Source organism: Mirounga leonina, unplaced genomic scaffold (genome assembly GCF_011800145.1).
Source record: "Mirounga leonina isolate KUSES-001 unplaced genomic scaffold, KU_Mleo_1.0 Mir_168, whole genome shotgun sequence".
Taxonomy (NCBI): Eukaryota; Metazoa; Chordata; class Mammalia; order Carnivora; family Phocidae; genus Mirounga; species Mirounga leonina.
This window is the reverse complement of record NW_023270426.1, coordinates 30784698-30802019: the sequence shown is the minus strand read 5'-3', so window position 1 is coordinate 30802019 and position 17322 is coordinate 30784698. Positions and strand designations below refer to the sequence as shown.

General features: G+C 40.1%; 2 protein-coding genes across 2 annotated transcripts in view; both read left to right on the top strand.

Moving 5' to 3' along the window:
* CUNH5orf46 (chromosome unknown C5orf46 homolog) overlaps positions 1–13234 on the top strand; it is a 70164-nt gene extending 56930 nt beyond the window's left edge. The window contains exon 4 of the mRNA XM_035014413.1: positions 13169–13234. The gene's annotated coding sequence lies outside the window, so the exon portion shown is untranslated. The remainder of the gene's footprint in view (positions 1–13168) is intronic.
* Positions 10064–17010, top strand: SPINK1 (serine peptidase inhibitor Kazal type 1). The gene is made up of 4 exons (XM_035014414.1): positions 10064–10248; positions 11640–11671; positions 13169–13275; positions 16935–17010. Exons 1-4 carry the CDS (start codon positions 10194–10196, stop codon positions 16978–16980), a joined length of 240 nt encoding a protein of 79 aa, XP_034870305.1. The 5' UTR covers positions 10064–10193; the 3' UTR covers positions 16981–17010.
* Positions 17011–17322: the final 312 nt, after the last annotated feature.

Sequence of the window (17322 nt, the reverse complement as noted above, 5' to 3'; positions counted from 1 at the left end):
CTCCACAGTTTGCTTTTGATATTTCTTAGCAGTCCTGTATTCAAAAATACATTTTCTTAAGCTATTTTCTTCCTTAATTACCCCAACAGTGGACACTCACCACCTGTTTTTTCTGTGTTGAATACTAGAAAGCTCTAAAGAGGTTCTATGACATTATCTTCTTGCCACTCTGATGAATGATTAAAGGAACTCAGAATTTTGAGCCTGCAGGGAAAAAAAAAAGTATTTAGAATGGGCCTGACAGTTTGTCTTCATAAACCTTTGTTTGAAGTACGTCATTTCCCACCTTAAAACTCCTTTTACCTCCATGTCCATTTCCAGCAATGACTCTTATTTCTCACTCTCTTCAGAGAAAAACTTCTTGAAATAGATGTTCTTTGTTTCCATCTCTTCACATTCTGTTCATTTCTAACCTACGCATCCCTTCTGCCAACACCTAACACATAATAAGTCTATTCACGTATTTGTTGAATGAAAAAGTACATCAGTTATAAAATTTCAATGTGCTCTGAAAGCAGTGAGGTCGAGGTGCTTTCCCATCTGGCTTATCCTGATGAATTAATAGGCTGAGTGTCAACAAAAGGACAGATGCAAGAAAAGAAACTTAGCAGCATCATATGAGGCACGGAAAGAAATACTTAACATTTTGTGTGATGAAGTGCAAGTACAGCTTTGAGTTAGAAGATAATTAACGAGATCTTAGACATAATTATTAGAGTTTTGTGCATTGAGTGAGTGGGGGTGGGAAGGTGTGGGGGAGGGTAGCAGACCTTAAGACCACTGTGGTCATCATACTGTCCTAGAGCAGCCTTCAAGGTAGTTCCCTTTCAAAAGCACAAAGACAAAATGGAAACATGCTGAGGGGGGACAACTTGAAGCACTATCAAATGAGAAGTAGTTGATGGACTGGATTATTTCACAGAAAGAAAATTTAAAGTGGACTATAGTTGTTATTAACAAACATCTGTTAAGGAGGATCATGGAGATAATAAGATAGAATTTTTCTGAAGTCAAGAATTAGGATAAATAAATCAAAATTCCAAGAGAGTTTTCAGCACCATATAAGCAACTGCTGATCCTAATCTGTCACATGAAGAATTTAAGCATTGACTAGATGCCCACTAACAGGTGAGATTTAAACACAAGAGTTGAAGCTGGAACAGATGAATGTTCTTCCTAGTCCTGTGAGGAACATAGTTATTCTAGAGAACAATTGCTAATCTTGGAAAGGCATGTTACCACCTGACATTTATTTTGCCTTAAAGCTGTGTTGGTAATAAAATAGTATTTACATTCCCTAAGGTTAACTATGAGGTGTTTGTGATGATGATGTTATTGGAAGCATGAGGAACCTCTGATCTCAGTACCTCACTGACACCTAAACTACAAGTGCTCACATCCACTATTTTCAACATTGACTACCAAAAAAGCAAGCCCAAGAAAGAGAAGAATATTTCAACTCCAGTTAGATTCTTAGCAGTATTATAAAGACCTACTTCAATGAGACCAAAGTGGTCCGAGAGACAGGTCAGGGTGGATTTTCCAAAGCCACAGGGTGGGCCTCTACAAAGTCAAGAAACATCCTCCAATAGCAAGACAAGAATCATACAGGGGAAGGCTGCATATATTGTACGTAACAGTAAACAAACTTAGTGCATCTGTGAGGTCCAAATAGGTGTTTTATATAGAGAGAAAAACAGGGGATATAGCTCAGGAGTAGAGCATTTGACTGCATATATATAGAAAAACCCATTAGATAAAAAGTTCAGTATGCAGTCTTTTCAAAAAATGGTGCTGCAATAATTGGACATTCACATGTAAAAGAATGAAACTGGGCCCACTGGATCTGAGATCACTCACAAAAATTAACTCAAAATAGATTAAAGACTTAAATGTAAGATTGAAGCCATGAAACTCCTAGAACAAAACATAGGAACATAGTTTCTTGACATGGCTCTTGGTAATGAGTTTTTGGATGTGACACCTAGGGCACAAGCAACACAATAAAAAATAAATAAATAAATAAATGGAACTACATCAAACTAAAAAGCTTCTGCAGAGTGAAAAGACAATTTTTCTTTTTACAAATATTTACAATATTACAAATCTTTACAAACCATTTATCTAATAAAGGATTAATACTCAAAATGTACAAAAAATTCATGCAACTCAATAGCAAAAACCCCAGATAACCCAGTTAAAAAATGCACGAAGACATTTCTTGGTGAATAGACATTTCTGCAATTGTCCATGAAAAGATGCTCAACATCACTAGTCATTAGGGAAATGCAAATGAAAACCACAATGCAATATTACCTCATGCCTAGTATAACAGCCATCCACACAAAAACAAGAGATACTGAATGCTGGCAGGGATGTGGAGAAAAGGAAACCTTGGGGCACTGTTGGTGGGATGGTAAATTGGTGCAGCCACCGTGGAAAATAGTATGGAGGACCTTCAAAAAATTAAAAATAGAGCTCCCATATGATCCAGCAATTCCACTTCTTCCAAAGACTTATGAAACACTAACTTGAAAAGATATCTGCACCTTCATGTTAACAGCAGTATTATTTACAATAGCCAAGACACAGAAACAACCTAAGTGTCCACTGAAGGATGAACGGATAAAGAAGTGGTATATACATGTGGTATATATATGTGTATATATACACCCACACCATGGAATAGTACTAGGCCATAGAAAATGAGGAAATCCTACCATTTGCAACAAAACAAATGGAACTTGAAGGCTTTATGCTAAGTGAAATCAGTCAGACACAGGACAAATACCATATGATGTCACTCACATGTGGAACCAAACAAACAAACTGAAAAACAAGAAAAACTCACAGAGAAAGAGATCAGACTTGTGGTTACCACAGGCAGGGGACGCGGGTAGGGGGAACTGGAGAAAGATGGTCAAAAGGTACAAACTTCCAGTTATAGAGGGAAGGTGTTAGAATAAATCCTGAGAGTTCTCATCACAAGGAGAACATTTTTTCCCTTTATTCTTTTCTTCTTTCTTTTCTTTTTCTTGTATCTATATGAGGAAATGGTTGCTAACTGAATCTACTGTGGTAATTATTTCACAATATATGTAAATCAAACCATCATGCCGTGTGCCTTAAACTTATACAGTGACATATGTCAATTATTTCTCAATAAATCTGGGGAAAAAACAGGGTGCCTGGGTGGCTCAGTCAATTAAGCGTCTGCCTTCGGCTGGCTCAGGCCCTGATCCCAGGGCTCTGGGGATTGAGCCCCACTTTGGGCTCCCTCTCCCTCTGCACCCACACCCCTGCCCCGTGCTCATGAGCTTGCTCTCTCTCTCTCTCTCAAATAAATAAATGAAATCTTTAAAAAAAAAATGGGAAAAATATCCCATAAGGTATATGAACAAGGATACAGAAACTTACCCACAATTATGTGACCTACTGGTTTCTGACAAGAATAAGATTGCAGAGTGATAAAGAAAAATGGTAGTTTCGGGCGCCTGGGTGGCTCAGTTGGTTAAGCGACTGCCTTTGGCTCTGATCCTGGAGTCCCGGGATCGAGTCCCACATCGGGCTCCCTGCTCAGCAGGGAGTCTGCTTCTCCCTCTGACCCTCCTCCCTCTCATGCTCTCTGTCTCTCATTCTCTCTCTCACAAATAAATAAAATCTTAAAAAAAAAAAAAGAAAAGAAAAATGGTAGTTTCAATAAATAAAATTGGGTTGACCATCCACAAATCCATGTTAAAAAAATTGAATTTTGCAACCTACTTACATCAGCCACAAAAATTAATTACAATGGATCATAGAGCTTCCAGGATTACATAAAATATCCTCACAATCTTGGGGTGGGAAAAATTTTCTTAAATATGATACAAGAAAGACTAACAGTAAAGGAAAAGATTGCTAAATTGGACTGAATTAAAATTAAGGACATTTTTCCATCAAAAGATATTATTAAGAGGGTGAAAATGTAAGCTACTCAATATAAGTTAACTATAACATATATATCTAAGGAAACTGAAGCTGGTAGAGTAAAGAGACCTTGCAAAAACTTCAGACAGATTTTCAGTGGTGGGAGCCTAGGTAGCTCAGTCGGTTAAACATCTGCCTTCGGCTCAGGTCCTGATCCCAGGGTCTTGGGATGGAGCCCTGCATAGGGCTCCCTGCTCAGTGGGGAGTCTGCTTCTTCTTCTCCCCTCCCCCAAATAAATAAAATCTCTGGAAAAAATTTAAAAACAGTTGGTAAAAGTCATGTGTCACCACCTGACCTTCTTCAAAATAACTGGACTAGGATTCAGATCAAGTGGTCTACCAGCAAAGCAAGGGAACCTGATTAAGAAGAGACCACCAGGGGCATCTGGGTGGCTTAGTCAGTTGGGCGTCTGCCTTCAGCTCAGGCAGTAATCTCAGGATCCTGGGATGGAGCCCTGTGTTGGGCTCCTTGCTCAGTAGGGAGTCTGCTTCTCTCTCTCCCTCTGCCCCTCCCCCGCTCATGCTCTCTCTCGCTCTCTCTCTCTCTCTCTCAAATGAATGAATAAAGTCTTTAAAAACTAACAAACAAACAAGAGACCACTACAGAGTTGACAGAACTCAATAGCACATAGGGGCGCCTGGATGGCTCAGCTGGTTAAGCATCCATCTCTTGATTCTGGCTCAGTTCATGATGTCAGCATCTTGAGAGGGAGCCAGAAGTTGGGCTCTGTGCTGGGGGCTTGGAGCATGCTTAATATTCACTCTCTCCCTCCCCCCACCCTGCCCACGTGCTCTCTATCTCTCCAAAAAAAAATAAGTCATGACGTTCCACGAATAATGAAAAATAAGATGGAAGAGTTAAGATACAGCTAAGTCAGAGGTCTTCACATATAGGCTAAATGTATTAGGCTCCATGTCACTAGTTCCTGTCATTTTTCTTACCAGTCAAACCTTGGGCACAGGATGTGAAAATCAACAGGTGCTCAAGCAACATCCCCATTCCAGCAAGTATTATCAGCAACCATTAGAACAGTCCTCTTAAGTTTTGTCATCATTCTTTATTCAGGTGAATAATTAGTCCTTGAAACAGAGGTGAGTAGGTCATAGAATGTTTGCTGAGTTCCTGAAGACATGCACGCATAAATATGTACACACAGAAGAAAAGAAGACAGACAGAGAGATTTACACAAGGCTAGGCCATGTAGACACACTAAATATGACTAACAGCCTAGCAGGGTAGCAGAGTTGTTCCAGCCAATGCCTATCCCATCTCATCCCTTAAGGCAAACAATATTTATTCTATCAAGATAGTGATCATATAAAGCCTTAATATATTACCCATTTATTTCCAATCAGTGGAAGGCTCATGTTATTACCCGCTAGTAATGATCATTCCAGGGGAAATGGAGGATAGTATTTTTGCACAGTATTTATTTGCTTTTCTATGTTTATTTTTCACACCAAATGAATATATCATGACACACACTTTGGTAGCTGAGGATTTACCCAGAGTCACATCGCAGTTGCAAGGGCAGACCTGTAATTGCTACCCGGTGTGCCTTCATGTGCTCTTCAACTTGCCGCCTCCAAAGAGCCACTTCCCACCACAGTTTTAGGACTAGTCTCTAACTAGAATTTTATCCTATTTCTATAGCAATTAAGAAAACAAGATTGGATTGTATGAGGGCACAGGGTATTACTGTACTTAAGTGTTTTTCAAAATGCAAGTCAGAACTGGTGAATTATGAGCTAGAATAGAATAAAAGGCACGAAGAGTCATCCCATATAATAAGGCTATATTTTGTTTCTTAACAATTTAATTTGTCTACGCATATGTAGGCTGTAACACAAAATTTATTTCTTGCTTTGGATACACAGTCAAAATGTTTAAAAATCAAGGTTCGGTGCAAAGAGCCCAGTGTTTGGCATGAGACAGGTCTAAATCTGAATGTTATTACTGCTGGTATCATTACCTAAAGAATTCCTGCAATGAGATCCCAGCCAATTCCCTTCTCCTCAGACTGCTTATGAAACCAAAGAAAAATACCTTCTCTCAAATATTAACTCCCATTACAGTGGCTCTTAGAACCTTCTTATTGTCAACCAAACTGCTATTTAAATTATGAAAAGAGGGACGCCTGGGTGGCTCAGTCGTTGGGCATCTGCCTTCGGCTCGGGTCATGGTCCCAGGGTCCTGGGATCGAGCCCCGCATCGGGCTCCCTGCTCGGCGGGAAGCCTACTTCTCCCTCTCCCACTCCCTCTGCTTGTGTTCCCTCTCTTGCTGTCTCTCTCTCTCTCTCTGTCAAATAAATAAATAAAAAATTAAAATAAATAAATTATGAAAAGAAAAAAAACTTACTCACCCAACCTGTATCTATCAATGCTTAGCCTAAACTCCATAAACACAGAAATCAAAATCTATTTCCCTAGCAGTCAGGCCAGGGCTTTTAAATATGAGGAACTCAATGGGCATCTGAATTATAATGACGGCTGAATAAATAAAAGACTGAGTGAGCCAGTAAGTGACTATCTGTGGCAGGCAAGAGACACAGAAATGAACAAGGCATAGATCTGGGTCTTCAAGAAAAGAAGCATACACATGTATTACTTTATTCATGTTTTCAGCAAATATTTATTCAGAACTTTCTATTTAACCAGGCACTTGGTGAGGTACTGCAGTTACAAAACAACCATATTTGCTCCCTAAAGGGAAAGGGATATTACATAATAATCATATAAACAGCCACAGAAAAAATTTAAGTGATGCAGGGTATCAGGAAATAATATAACAACAAGCCCTAGCGTACATGCAGAACAGAGTAAGGAACTAATTGGAAAAGCAGCTCCATGAGAAAATTATATTTAGCCCGAGTCTTGAAGGTTAAAACCTAAAATCTATTTTTTTTTTTTTTCCTGTGGAGAGTAGCTTTGAGGAAGAAATAACAGTAGATACTGTCTTGAAGGAAATTTCAGAAAGCCAAAGGGGACTTCAAAAGTTAACACCTCTCAAGGCCAGATTTACCCTCGGGGAGGGACACAGACAATGATGCCATTATCTTTGCTATGTTGGTATAAAATTATGAGAAACATTCAGCATTGAGGTTATTTTGGATACAGATTCAAGAAGAGAACATGGTAACAAATTAAGCTTGGAGGTGGTACAAGGTAAGGGCAAAAAGAGGCAGTAAGGGGAACGCTTAGGTTTTGGCTTAACCAACTTGTTGGAAGGCAGAGAAGCAAAGGGGAGCCTGAAGAGAAAAGTATTTGTGGTGAATGATCAAAGTAGTATTATGGGACATGTCACATTTGAAGTGCCCATAGGATGTCCAAACAGTCAAGAAGGCTCTTAATATCTGGTCTGAAGATCCAAAGGCAGGTCTAGGAAAGAGATACATATCTGGGGATTTTATAAAGATATAATTTAAATGATGTGAATCAATGAGTTTACCTAAGGAAAATGAAAAGTGAGACATAAATAGGGCATAGGACCAATACTTGAGAAACTCCCAAGTCTTCACTCATTAGAAGAAGAGGAGTCAATAAGAAGGACAAAGATGATATGAGAATGGAGAAGGAATGAAGAAATGCAGAGGACTGTGCAGTCATGAAACACAAGAAAAGAAATTATATCTTGGGGCGCCTGGGTGGAGCAGTAGGTTAAGCATCTGACCCTTGATTTCCACTCAGGTCATGATCTCGGCAGCCTGGATCAAGCCCCACATTGGGCTCTGCACTCAGCGGGGAGTCTGTTTGTCCCTCTCCCTCTCCCCCCCTCACAACCTCCTTCTCTCTCCCTCCCTCTCTCTCTCTCTCTCTCTCTCTCTCACAAATAAGTAAAAAAATCTAAAAAAAGAAAAAAAGAAAAGAAATGATATTGAGTGTGATCAAGTGTGAAGAATTAGAGACCATGTGTTCTGAAAAATTGTCCATGGAATTGATTTGAATTAGTGACCAAAACAAGAGGAAGTTCAGTGGCAGTAGAGAGGCAGGAGGAAGCTAGGATGGTGAAGGTTGACATAAATGGAAGATGGGGGAACCATCATACACAGTTTCAACAGTGTGTTATGTGTTGCATTCAACCACCATGGCAGCCCAGAAAGAGCAGAAGTTTTCCAATAAGAAACAACATTTGAAGTGAACCGTAAAGACAGAGGAAGAATTCATCGATGCATACGGGTAAAGAAGAACATTCCGGTTAGATGGAACGGCATTATAAATCCTGAAAAAATAACGACAATGAAATTATAGTGATGGGCAATGTTTCTAAGTGTTTACCATGTGCCAGAAACTGTTGCAAACGCTTTACATGTATGAAGTTCACCTGAACTATAGAGTCAACCTCTTCCTTCCTCTTCCACCATCAGTTCTTGGTTGGACTAGTACAGGAGCCCAGCAGCTGGTTTTCCTGCTGCTGCCCTTGTCTTCAAGTTTAAGTCTTAAGCAGGTAAAATAACCTTTTAGGATGACCACCATATCATGTCATTCCTGCACCACAGCTCTAAGGGCTTTCCCTCAGGTTCCAAACCAAAGTCCTTACTCCAGCCTACCCAGCCCTTCACTGTCCAGGCCTCCCTGCTTCCTTTACCGCACTGCCTAGGTGTCCTTCCAGCACCGTGCTCCAGCCAGATTATCCATCACCCTGGATGTTTGTCGAACGGGTCAGGCAAATTTTTGCCTAAGAGCCTGGGCCCTCACTGTTCTCTCTGTCTGGAGTGCCTGTTCTTGGATATCTGCATGGTTCAGTTCTTCACTTCCTTCACGTTTCTGTTCAGACGTCACTTAATGACCAATCTATAACAACTATCTCCCGATCCTCCAGCACCCTTATTATCCTTTTTATCCTTTTTCTCCATAATATTTATCATAATCTGATATGCTTTATAATTATCAGATGACTTTCTTACTGCCTGTCTCCCCCAGCTAAAATGCAATGGAGGCTCCTTGAGGGCAGGGACTGTCATTTTTACTCACTGATGTATCCACAGACATGAGCACAGTTCAAGACCAGGGAGGATCTGAGATTTTACCCTATTGGAAGCTAACAAGTTAGCCTGCCACAGTTAAAGGGATGCTGGCAGAAGACACAGGCTGCTGAGTCAGAGACAAGGGACTTAATTATTCAATAGCAATAACCAGAGTGCCAGTGTCATCCGGTTTCCCAAGCCGCAGTTTTTACAGGGTGACATGATGAGGACCAAGTGGTACCTACAGAGAAAGTGCATTGTGCTCCATAAGAAGGATGCCATGCTTTTTAAAAATCCCTAATCTTTTTTAAGGGGCACCACACCCACCTAATCTTTGCACAGGTGAGAGATATTATCTTTATTATAATGAACAGGAAACAAACCTCCCCTTTGCTCCAGAGAGAAACACTATTCCGCTTTCCAAGTCCATTTGTTGTACAAACTCTTGAAAAGAGCAACTGAGGCACAGGCAGGCAGTCAGTGCCTCTCCTCAGAAGATAGGCAGAAACACAAAACAGAATCAAGAACTGTCTCCCAATAACACGTGGTAGAACAATACTTATGCTTGAATGAAAGATAAACACTCTGAGTTAAATGCTTTTATTATTTCAGATCCCAGATGAATAAAGGGAGGCACAGCATGAATGAACTACCTGTACAAGAACACAGAGCTAGTGAGTGTCTGGTGAGCACAGTCTGGCCCTAGAGCACACATACACACCTTAGGGACCTGACCCCTCTCTAACTCTAACCTGTCTCTCTGTCAGCTACCTTGGGCTTTGTGGATGAGTGACAGAACAAAAGAAAAGAGGAAGAATAAAAAAAGGGAAAAGCTGGAGGAAAAGAAGAAAGAATAGAGAGCAATTTTTGGATATCCATACCCATTTATATATCCAGAGCTAGAGTACAGGGGACCTTTGAGTTCACCTTATGGATGAGGCCACTGGGGCTCCCCATAGTCACAGAGGAAGTTAGGGGGAGAACCAACTAACCGACCACCAGAACTTTTCTGACAGAGTCTTGGCCTTGCATATGGCAGGCCTGTGCTGTTTCTTTCATCTTTCTTACGCAAGTGACATTCCCAAAACTTGGGGCCAGGCTATGTTACGGAGTCAATCAATAACCAAAGATCTGTGACAGGGCAGGAGGTGGCGCCTGGACGGCCAACCTAACTATATAACCCTTCCAGTCCCGGGGTTCTGAAGAGAAGTGGTAAGTTCAGTGCAGTTTTCCACTGAGGTCTGCATACTGAACTTTCAGCCATGAAGGTAACGAGCATCTTTCTTCTTAGTGCCTTGGCCCTGTTGAGCTTATCTGGTAGGTGCCTTTGCATATTTTTCTGATTGAGTAAAACCTTTTTGACGTGTTGCATTACTGAGCTCATTACATTCTAGACTTAGAGTCTAGTCTTGGACAGATCTTTTGGTCCCAGTGAAATGAAATAAGGTCAGGGACCTATTCCAGGGGGCTTCTTCAAACCCAGAGATGCCTTGCTGCTTCTCATAAAATTTAGCTAGGAGGAGCTACCTCCTTACCTAGATCACCTCAGAAATTGTCAATATCAAAATCAAATCTCACCAAAATTTCTTCCTTTGGATACTATCAAGCTACTTCCTCTTCCCTTCAATAAGCTCATTCAAGATCACCAACCCCTACATAACGTCAACAAACCTGTTATTTTCTAGGGAATGCAGCATGGCAATTTTAAGTACCTATCTGTAAATTCAAGAAATGTGAATTGGACTAATAAACAGTGTAATGTAATAGAGGGAAAGAGCTCTTTGGGGACTGATGGTGAGATGTCAAAAGAGTTCTATTTTTAACATTACTTACTAAAGAAGACTTACATGTAATTGCAAGTTAGTTTTGTGTCACAAGATCTGGCTGGTGCTAGTGGTAAATGTTTCACAAATTTTCATATAAACTCTCCACATCTTTGTTTATACACTGACACTTCTTACATCACTAATTATAAGATCAAAGGTCTAGTAACCAGTTGTGAGAAGGCAGTGAAGATTCAGAAGATATTTGCTCTGCACCTGACACATTTCAAGCAGTAAGTAAATCACTTCTATTTTCAAAAGACATAGGTCAACTTTCATGAAATGCCCAATTGAGATACTTTGGTCATAATCAAACTTCTGCTTCATTTTATTAAAGCTTCAGAGGCAGGAAGTGATGGGGCACCAGTCGGATGTCCTTGAGAGAAGGCAGAAATAAGAAGGGGTTGGGTGGGGCACCTGGGTGGCTCAGTCGGTTGAGCATCCGACTCTTGATTTTGGCTCAGGTCATAATCTTGCCCTGCATCAGGCTCAGTGCTCAGCAGGGAGTGTACTTGAGGATTCTCTCCATCTCCCTTTGTCCTTCCCCCTGTTCATGCATTCATGCGCTCTCTCCTTCTCTCTCAAATAAATAAATCAGAAGAAGAAGAAGAAGAAGAAGAAGAAGAAGAAGAAGAAGAAGAAGAAGAAGGAAGAAGAAGAAGAAGAAGAAGAAGAAGAAGAAGAAGAAGAAGAAGAAGAAGAAGAAGAAGGAGAAGAAGGGGAAGGGGAAGGGGAAGGAGAAGGAGAAGGAGAAGAAGAAGAAAGGTGGGGAGCAGAAGAGGCCAGCAAAGAAGTCTTCAATGGAAGTGGAAGATTGCAAATAAGAGCAGATCCGGCTTCTCCCACTCAATACCTGACCTCATATGTCTCATTTATGTTTTCTAGGTACCACTAGAGCTGGCTTGGTGGGAAGAGAGGTAAAGACAACTTTGTGCTTTTTTATCTCTCAGGCTAGAACTATTTACTCCACTCAACTCACGGCCAAGCTGTGACATTTCAGTTCCCCTGAAGTCAGGACGGGTGTGTGGTACTAGTGAGGCTTCACCTGCTAAGTGTGGATCGTGACAGCAGTGCCCCACAGGGTCTTATGCTGAAGGACAAAAGCACCGACACACAGGCAGTTTCCATGTCGTCATATAATGCTTGCTGTGAAGGCATTCTGAATGTTCTGAGGTTATCTGGTACGGCAAGGATTCGAGGGGGGGCATTCTTCTTAACTTCCCCCCAAGCAGCCTTCCTCCTTACAGCCAGTTTGACCATGTTGGCATAAAGTTCTCCCAATCCCCAAGGTGAAGCTCTAATTTATAATGAGCAAAAGAAAATAATAAACTAGGTTCTTCCTCTAGAAAAATATTCTATACCTAACTTTTCTTTTTTTGTTCTGGGTTTATAAATTTATTAACTGTGGTAAATTTGAAGACCAGGGAAGAGAAGTGTCCCTTTTCATTTATATATAGTGAGGAGATAGACGGCAAACCAAAAGGGCATGAATAAATAAATTATTACACTAATGATAAGGGTTTAAAGAAATTCAGGTACCATCTGGAACCTAGCCTGGTTAGATCACAGAATGTGCCCCTAAGTGAGATATATTTTGAGCCATGAAGGATAAGAGAATGTTAGCAAAATATAACTGGTGGGTAAAAGTAGTAGACTGAAGTGGTGAAGAGCCAAAGCTCAGGACCTAGACCAACTGGGTTTGAATCCTGGATCTGGAATTACCAGCTGCGTAGCCTTGGGTGATTTAATCTCTTTGTGCTTCACTGTCTTCACTGGAAGAAGAGTATAATAAAAAAGTCATAGGATAGTTGTAAGATTTAAATAGAGTAATACATGAAAGCACATGCCTATGACAGCCATCCCATAACTACATCCCAATAACTACAGCATTCTTACTGATGTCCAGGAAATGGACTGTGCAAGGGCTCCCAGGGCAGAAAGCACCTGAAGTCGTCACATGACTAAGAGAAGGGCAGTGTGACTGGATCACAGTGGGCAAGGAAGACATGCCCACGGTGTGGCTGACCTGACAGGAACCAGCACCTGCCATCATTGCAAACTGGAACATGATCTTACTCACCTTATTTAAACCTCACAACGCCACCATGAGATAGGTGTGGAAGCGATAATATCCTTCCCATCGTGCAGATGAAGTGACTGAGGCTCGGAGCCACCAGGAGATTTGCCAGCATATTATAGCTTGTAAACAGCAGAGGTATTACATGCAATCAGGCATTCTGATTCAAAACCTTGGATTCTTCCTCTCAGACACTCAGTATCACTCCCCCCATCACCGCCGGGCTTCCATCTTTAAGCTAACCAACTTAAGGAAGTGAAAACCCTTTTAGAGATTTTGCTATAAACTCAAAGAATGCTAAACGATGGAAAATAATTCTGTTTAATTCCATTTTTAGGCTAAATGTAACACTGAAACGACTGCATGTACCAAGATCTATAATCCTGTCTGTGGGACTGATGGAGAAACTTATTCTAATGAATGTGTGTTATGTGTTCAAAATAAGTGAGTACAAACTTGAATGTCTTTTAAAACATATTTTTAAGCTAGTTGTCTTCAAATTTTCATATATCTTATCCCTCTAAGTTCCAATCAATATACCAATAACATCAATCTTACCATGAGAGAAACAAAACATCTCGACTTTCCAAAAATAATTCCCAATGCCTTTTTCTCATTATATATCTGTTATGATTAGCTACAGAGATGTGCATGTGTTTATGTGTGTGTGTGTGTGTGTTGTTATACAAAACAATACTTATTGTGTCAGGCATTGGGCAAGGCACTGAATACTCACAAATCTATGGGGCAGAGAATACTAAACCCATTATGCACATGAAGAAATTGAGACTGAGCTTAAGTAACTTGCTCAAGATCAACCAGCAGTAAGTGACAGACGTGGGTCCAAATCCTTGCTCTTTCAACTATGCTTTAAAGTCAGGTACCAGACTAAGTATTTGTGAGATACAGAAGGAAGTCCAACATGTTTCAAGTCTCAGTTTGGTTACACTCAATGCTAATACAGTGTAGTCAGTGGAAATAAGAGCAAAGTACTCTGAGAGCACAATATTAAAAACAACTAATTATGCTGCTACAATTTGGAAAAGTTTGGAGGCTTTGTTTAGGCCATAAAGGAGAGAGAGGCACTCCAATAAGAAGAAAAATCTGAACAAAAGGGAGGAAGGTATTAATAACATGGTACAAGATAAATGTGTTAAGGAAAGGATAGTGGAATAGAGGAAAGTGTTTGAATGGTTCTCTGAATTAATTTTTCAAAAACCACTTGTATAACAAAAACCCATGCTTTGCAGCAAATCAACAGATAGTCTAGATTTTTAAAAAGCTAATACACCCAAAATACCTAAGTTTAAAAGATCACAGGGGCGTCTGGCTGGCTCAGTTGCTAGAACATGTGACTCTTGATCTTGCGGTTGTGAGTTTGAGCCCCATGTCGGCTGTAGAGACTACTTAAAAATAAAATCTTGAAAAAAAACCATACTTGGTGATGGTAATGATTGTGTTTATGAAAGCCCTCAAAAATGCAAATATGAATTATATGGATCAGGTGACCAAAAACATACTTTTGTAACATTCTTTTATGGAGATAAGAGCCAGCCTCAGTGAATCTCATTTTCTGAAGTGATCGTAGGTAGGTGCTGGGAATCAAACTCAGGCCCTGAGAGAAGCAGATCTGCCACAAATTTTCTATTTTACTCAGCCTCTGAACACCTAACATGTGCCCAGCATTGTGCCGGTTTCCTCTGCTTTCCTTGTGCCTATGAGTGAAAGAAAATAGGTCTTAAGTGCAAATAAGAAAGCTTCTGGTAACTTGGGACAAGTGCCATCAAATGAGGTGTGAGGAAAGTACCACAGGAGTGAAGGAGAGACACAGATTCCTTAGTACCAAAAGGGTCAAGAAAGGATTCATGAAAAGGATGTCATTTAAACAGGGCTCTGAATTTTGGCAACACTGCAAAGGCATTCCAGGTTAAATAAAGGTGTAGAATGAGCAAAACAAATAAAAGAGATTCCACAAGTAGCCCAGAAAACTGTTATTCTTAGAACTGATTTAGCATTAACGACTTTGACTTAGACTCAAATGACTGCACGCATTTCCATTATTCCGTAGTATAAATTCCCAATAACATGACCTCTCTTCTTGGTCTGCTTTAAATCACTTCAGAAAATCCTCAGTGTTAGCAAGGATTGTTGAAACAGGGCCCCAGGGAGAGAGATCTAATATCCTTAAGTTTTAGAACCAAAATACTAGGTGTTCTGCTTTGTGGTGAATTTATTTCCACACTAAAGATTTGTAAAAGGACTGGAAAACACTTGTTAATTTTCTCATGACCTAGGCTGTTGACATAAAGGTCAAACATCATATTTCCATCCAAGGGGAGGAGAAAGCAACATAATAGCCTTGAGATTTAGCAAACTCCCAAGTGCCAAGACCAAAATGCCCAATGTTTAGAATGAAATATTGCAAAAATATGAGCATACAGCTGAGACACCCCACTCCCTTAGCCTTTAAAACCTACCTGTCCTGCTTACTCATTCTTTTTTCTCAAAAATATTTAAATATGGGAAGAACATTTGAATGCCAGAAATTGTAACTTCTCTTCCTGTATTTCTCAGATAAGAAAACAGGTCTAGGGGTGCTTGGGTGCCTCAGTGAGTTGAGTGTCCAGCTCTTGGTTCTGGCTCAGGTCATGATCTCATGAGTCATGGGACTGAGCCCAAGTCGGTCTGCTTGAAGATCCTCTCCCTCTGCCTCTTCTCACTCTCTCTCAAATAAATTAATTGATTTAAAAAAAAAAGAAAACAGGTCTAGAGAGAAAATGTGGCTTTTCCTAGTGTAAAATACTTACAATGTACCATACCGCCTTTCTCTCTACTGCCCGTTAAAAGCCCCCCAAAAATACTTTGTTGAGTTAACTAGAACCAGGCTCTGACCCTAGTTGTTGGGTTTTGAGATGGGTAGATAAAGGCTTGCATCTCCTTGATCATTACGTGCTTGTCAGATATAATCGGTAAGGACTTTTTTCTCTGTCTTCTCAGGGAATTTGTACTGGCAAATTCTGTTCTATAGACCAGCACTCTCTAGTAGAACTTTCTGCAAAGACGGAAATGTTCTGTAACTGTGTTGTCTAGTATGGAAGCCACTAGCCTTGCCACCAGCACTTAAAATGTGGCTCGTACAACTGAGAAACTGAATTTTTAATATTACATAACTTTAACTGATGTGAATTTAAATAGCTAAATAGGGATGGTGTCTTCTATATTGGACAACACAGCTAAAGAAGGTAAGTCAACCTGTGTACTGTGTTTAGATGTTTGTGCTATGTATGCTAAACAACTCAGACAAGTATTATGCATGGATAATATTTATGGAACAAGAAAACAATAAAAACTCTTAAAATGAAGAATCATCAAGGTCCAGGTAAATACATGCATAGATATATGGAAGTCAGGTGTCCTCAAGTAACAGAGAAATAGAAGAATTTTTATAAACCAGTAGTATATTCAAAGAAAGGATGGTTAAAAAAGAGAGAGAGAGAGCTCTGAAAACAACCTCATGAGGCACAATTACAGGATTTAGGAATATTTAACTGACAGAAAAGAAAACTGGTTTGGGAAAGGTAGTGTCCTGGGGAGCAGAGAGGTTTTTATCTGGAGGGGAGGATGCTCAGACCTGGCAGGTATCAGATAGGATATAGATATGATTTCCTTCTGTGAGATCTCACAGGTATTAAACCCCAGAGTTCTAAGGCAAAAGATCAATTAGAACATCCTGTAGTAGCCCAGGCACCAGCTAAGCTGGATACCTTGTGGCTAGAACAATGATATTAGGAGAAAAAGAAGCAACAATGAATTAGAGATTGATTTCAGAGGTTTACTGTAATGCCACAGTAAATCTGTAAACTCTGTAAGGACATTTTTCCTTTCTGTTGTATCCCTAGTGTATATAAGAAAGAGTGTCTGTCAGTATTTGATGGATTAATGAATAAGTGAATGAATACATGAATGAAAGGCAGGGAAATGGGAATAAAAATTTGAAACCTTTCTATTTTAAATAAAGCTGATGTTTTTTCATTGTTTTTCTCCCATAGTCACTTTTTTGTCAGCAAAGTTCAAGCTGATTTTTTTTTCATTCTCTTCTACAGGAAGCGCCAGATCCCTATCCTCATTCAAAAATCTGGACCTTGCTGAGAACCAAGGTTCTAAAATCTCCTGTGGTCCCCACAATGCCTAGCGGACCTGACTGTTGAATAAAATGCATCTAAATACTTCCTGTTGTTCCTGTATGCTTTTTCCTCAAAGGCATGTTTGATTACACTGGGGTCAGGGGACTGACACAAACTCAGAATAGACCAGATTTTGCAAAATACAGCAATTCCGAAATCTTGGACAAGGTTTCCATCATGATGCTTTTTCCTTCTCCATTCCCTTCCTCACATACTGACTACTGTCTCAGGAAAATGTGATTACAGTTATTAACTGACAGGACCCAGTTGATCCTGAGGACAATAATCCCACAGAGAATTAAACTAG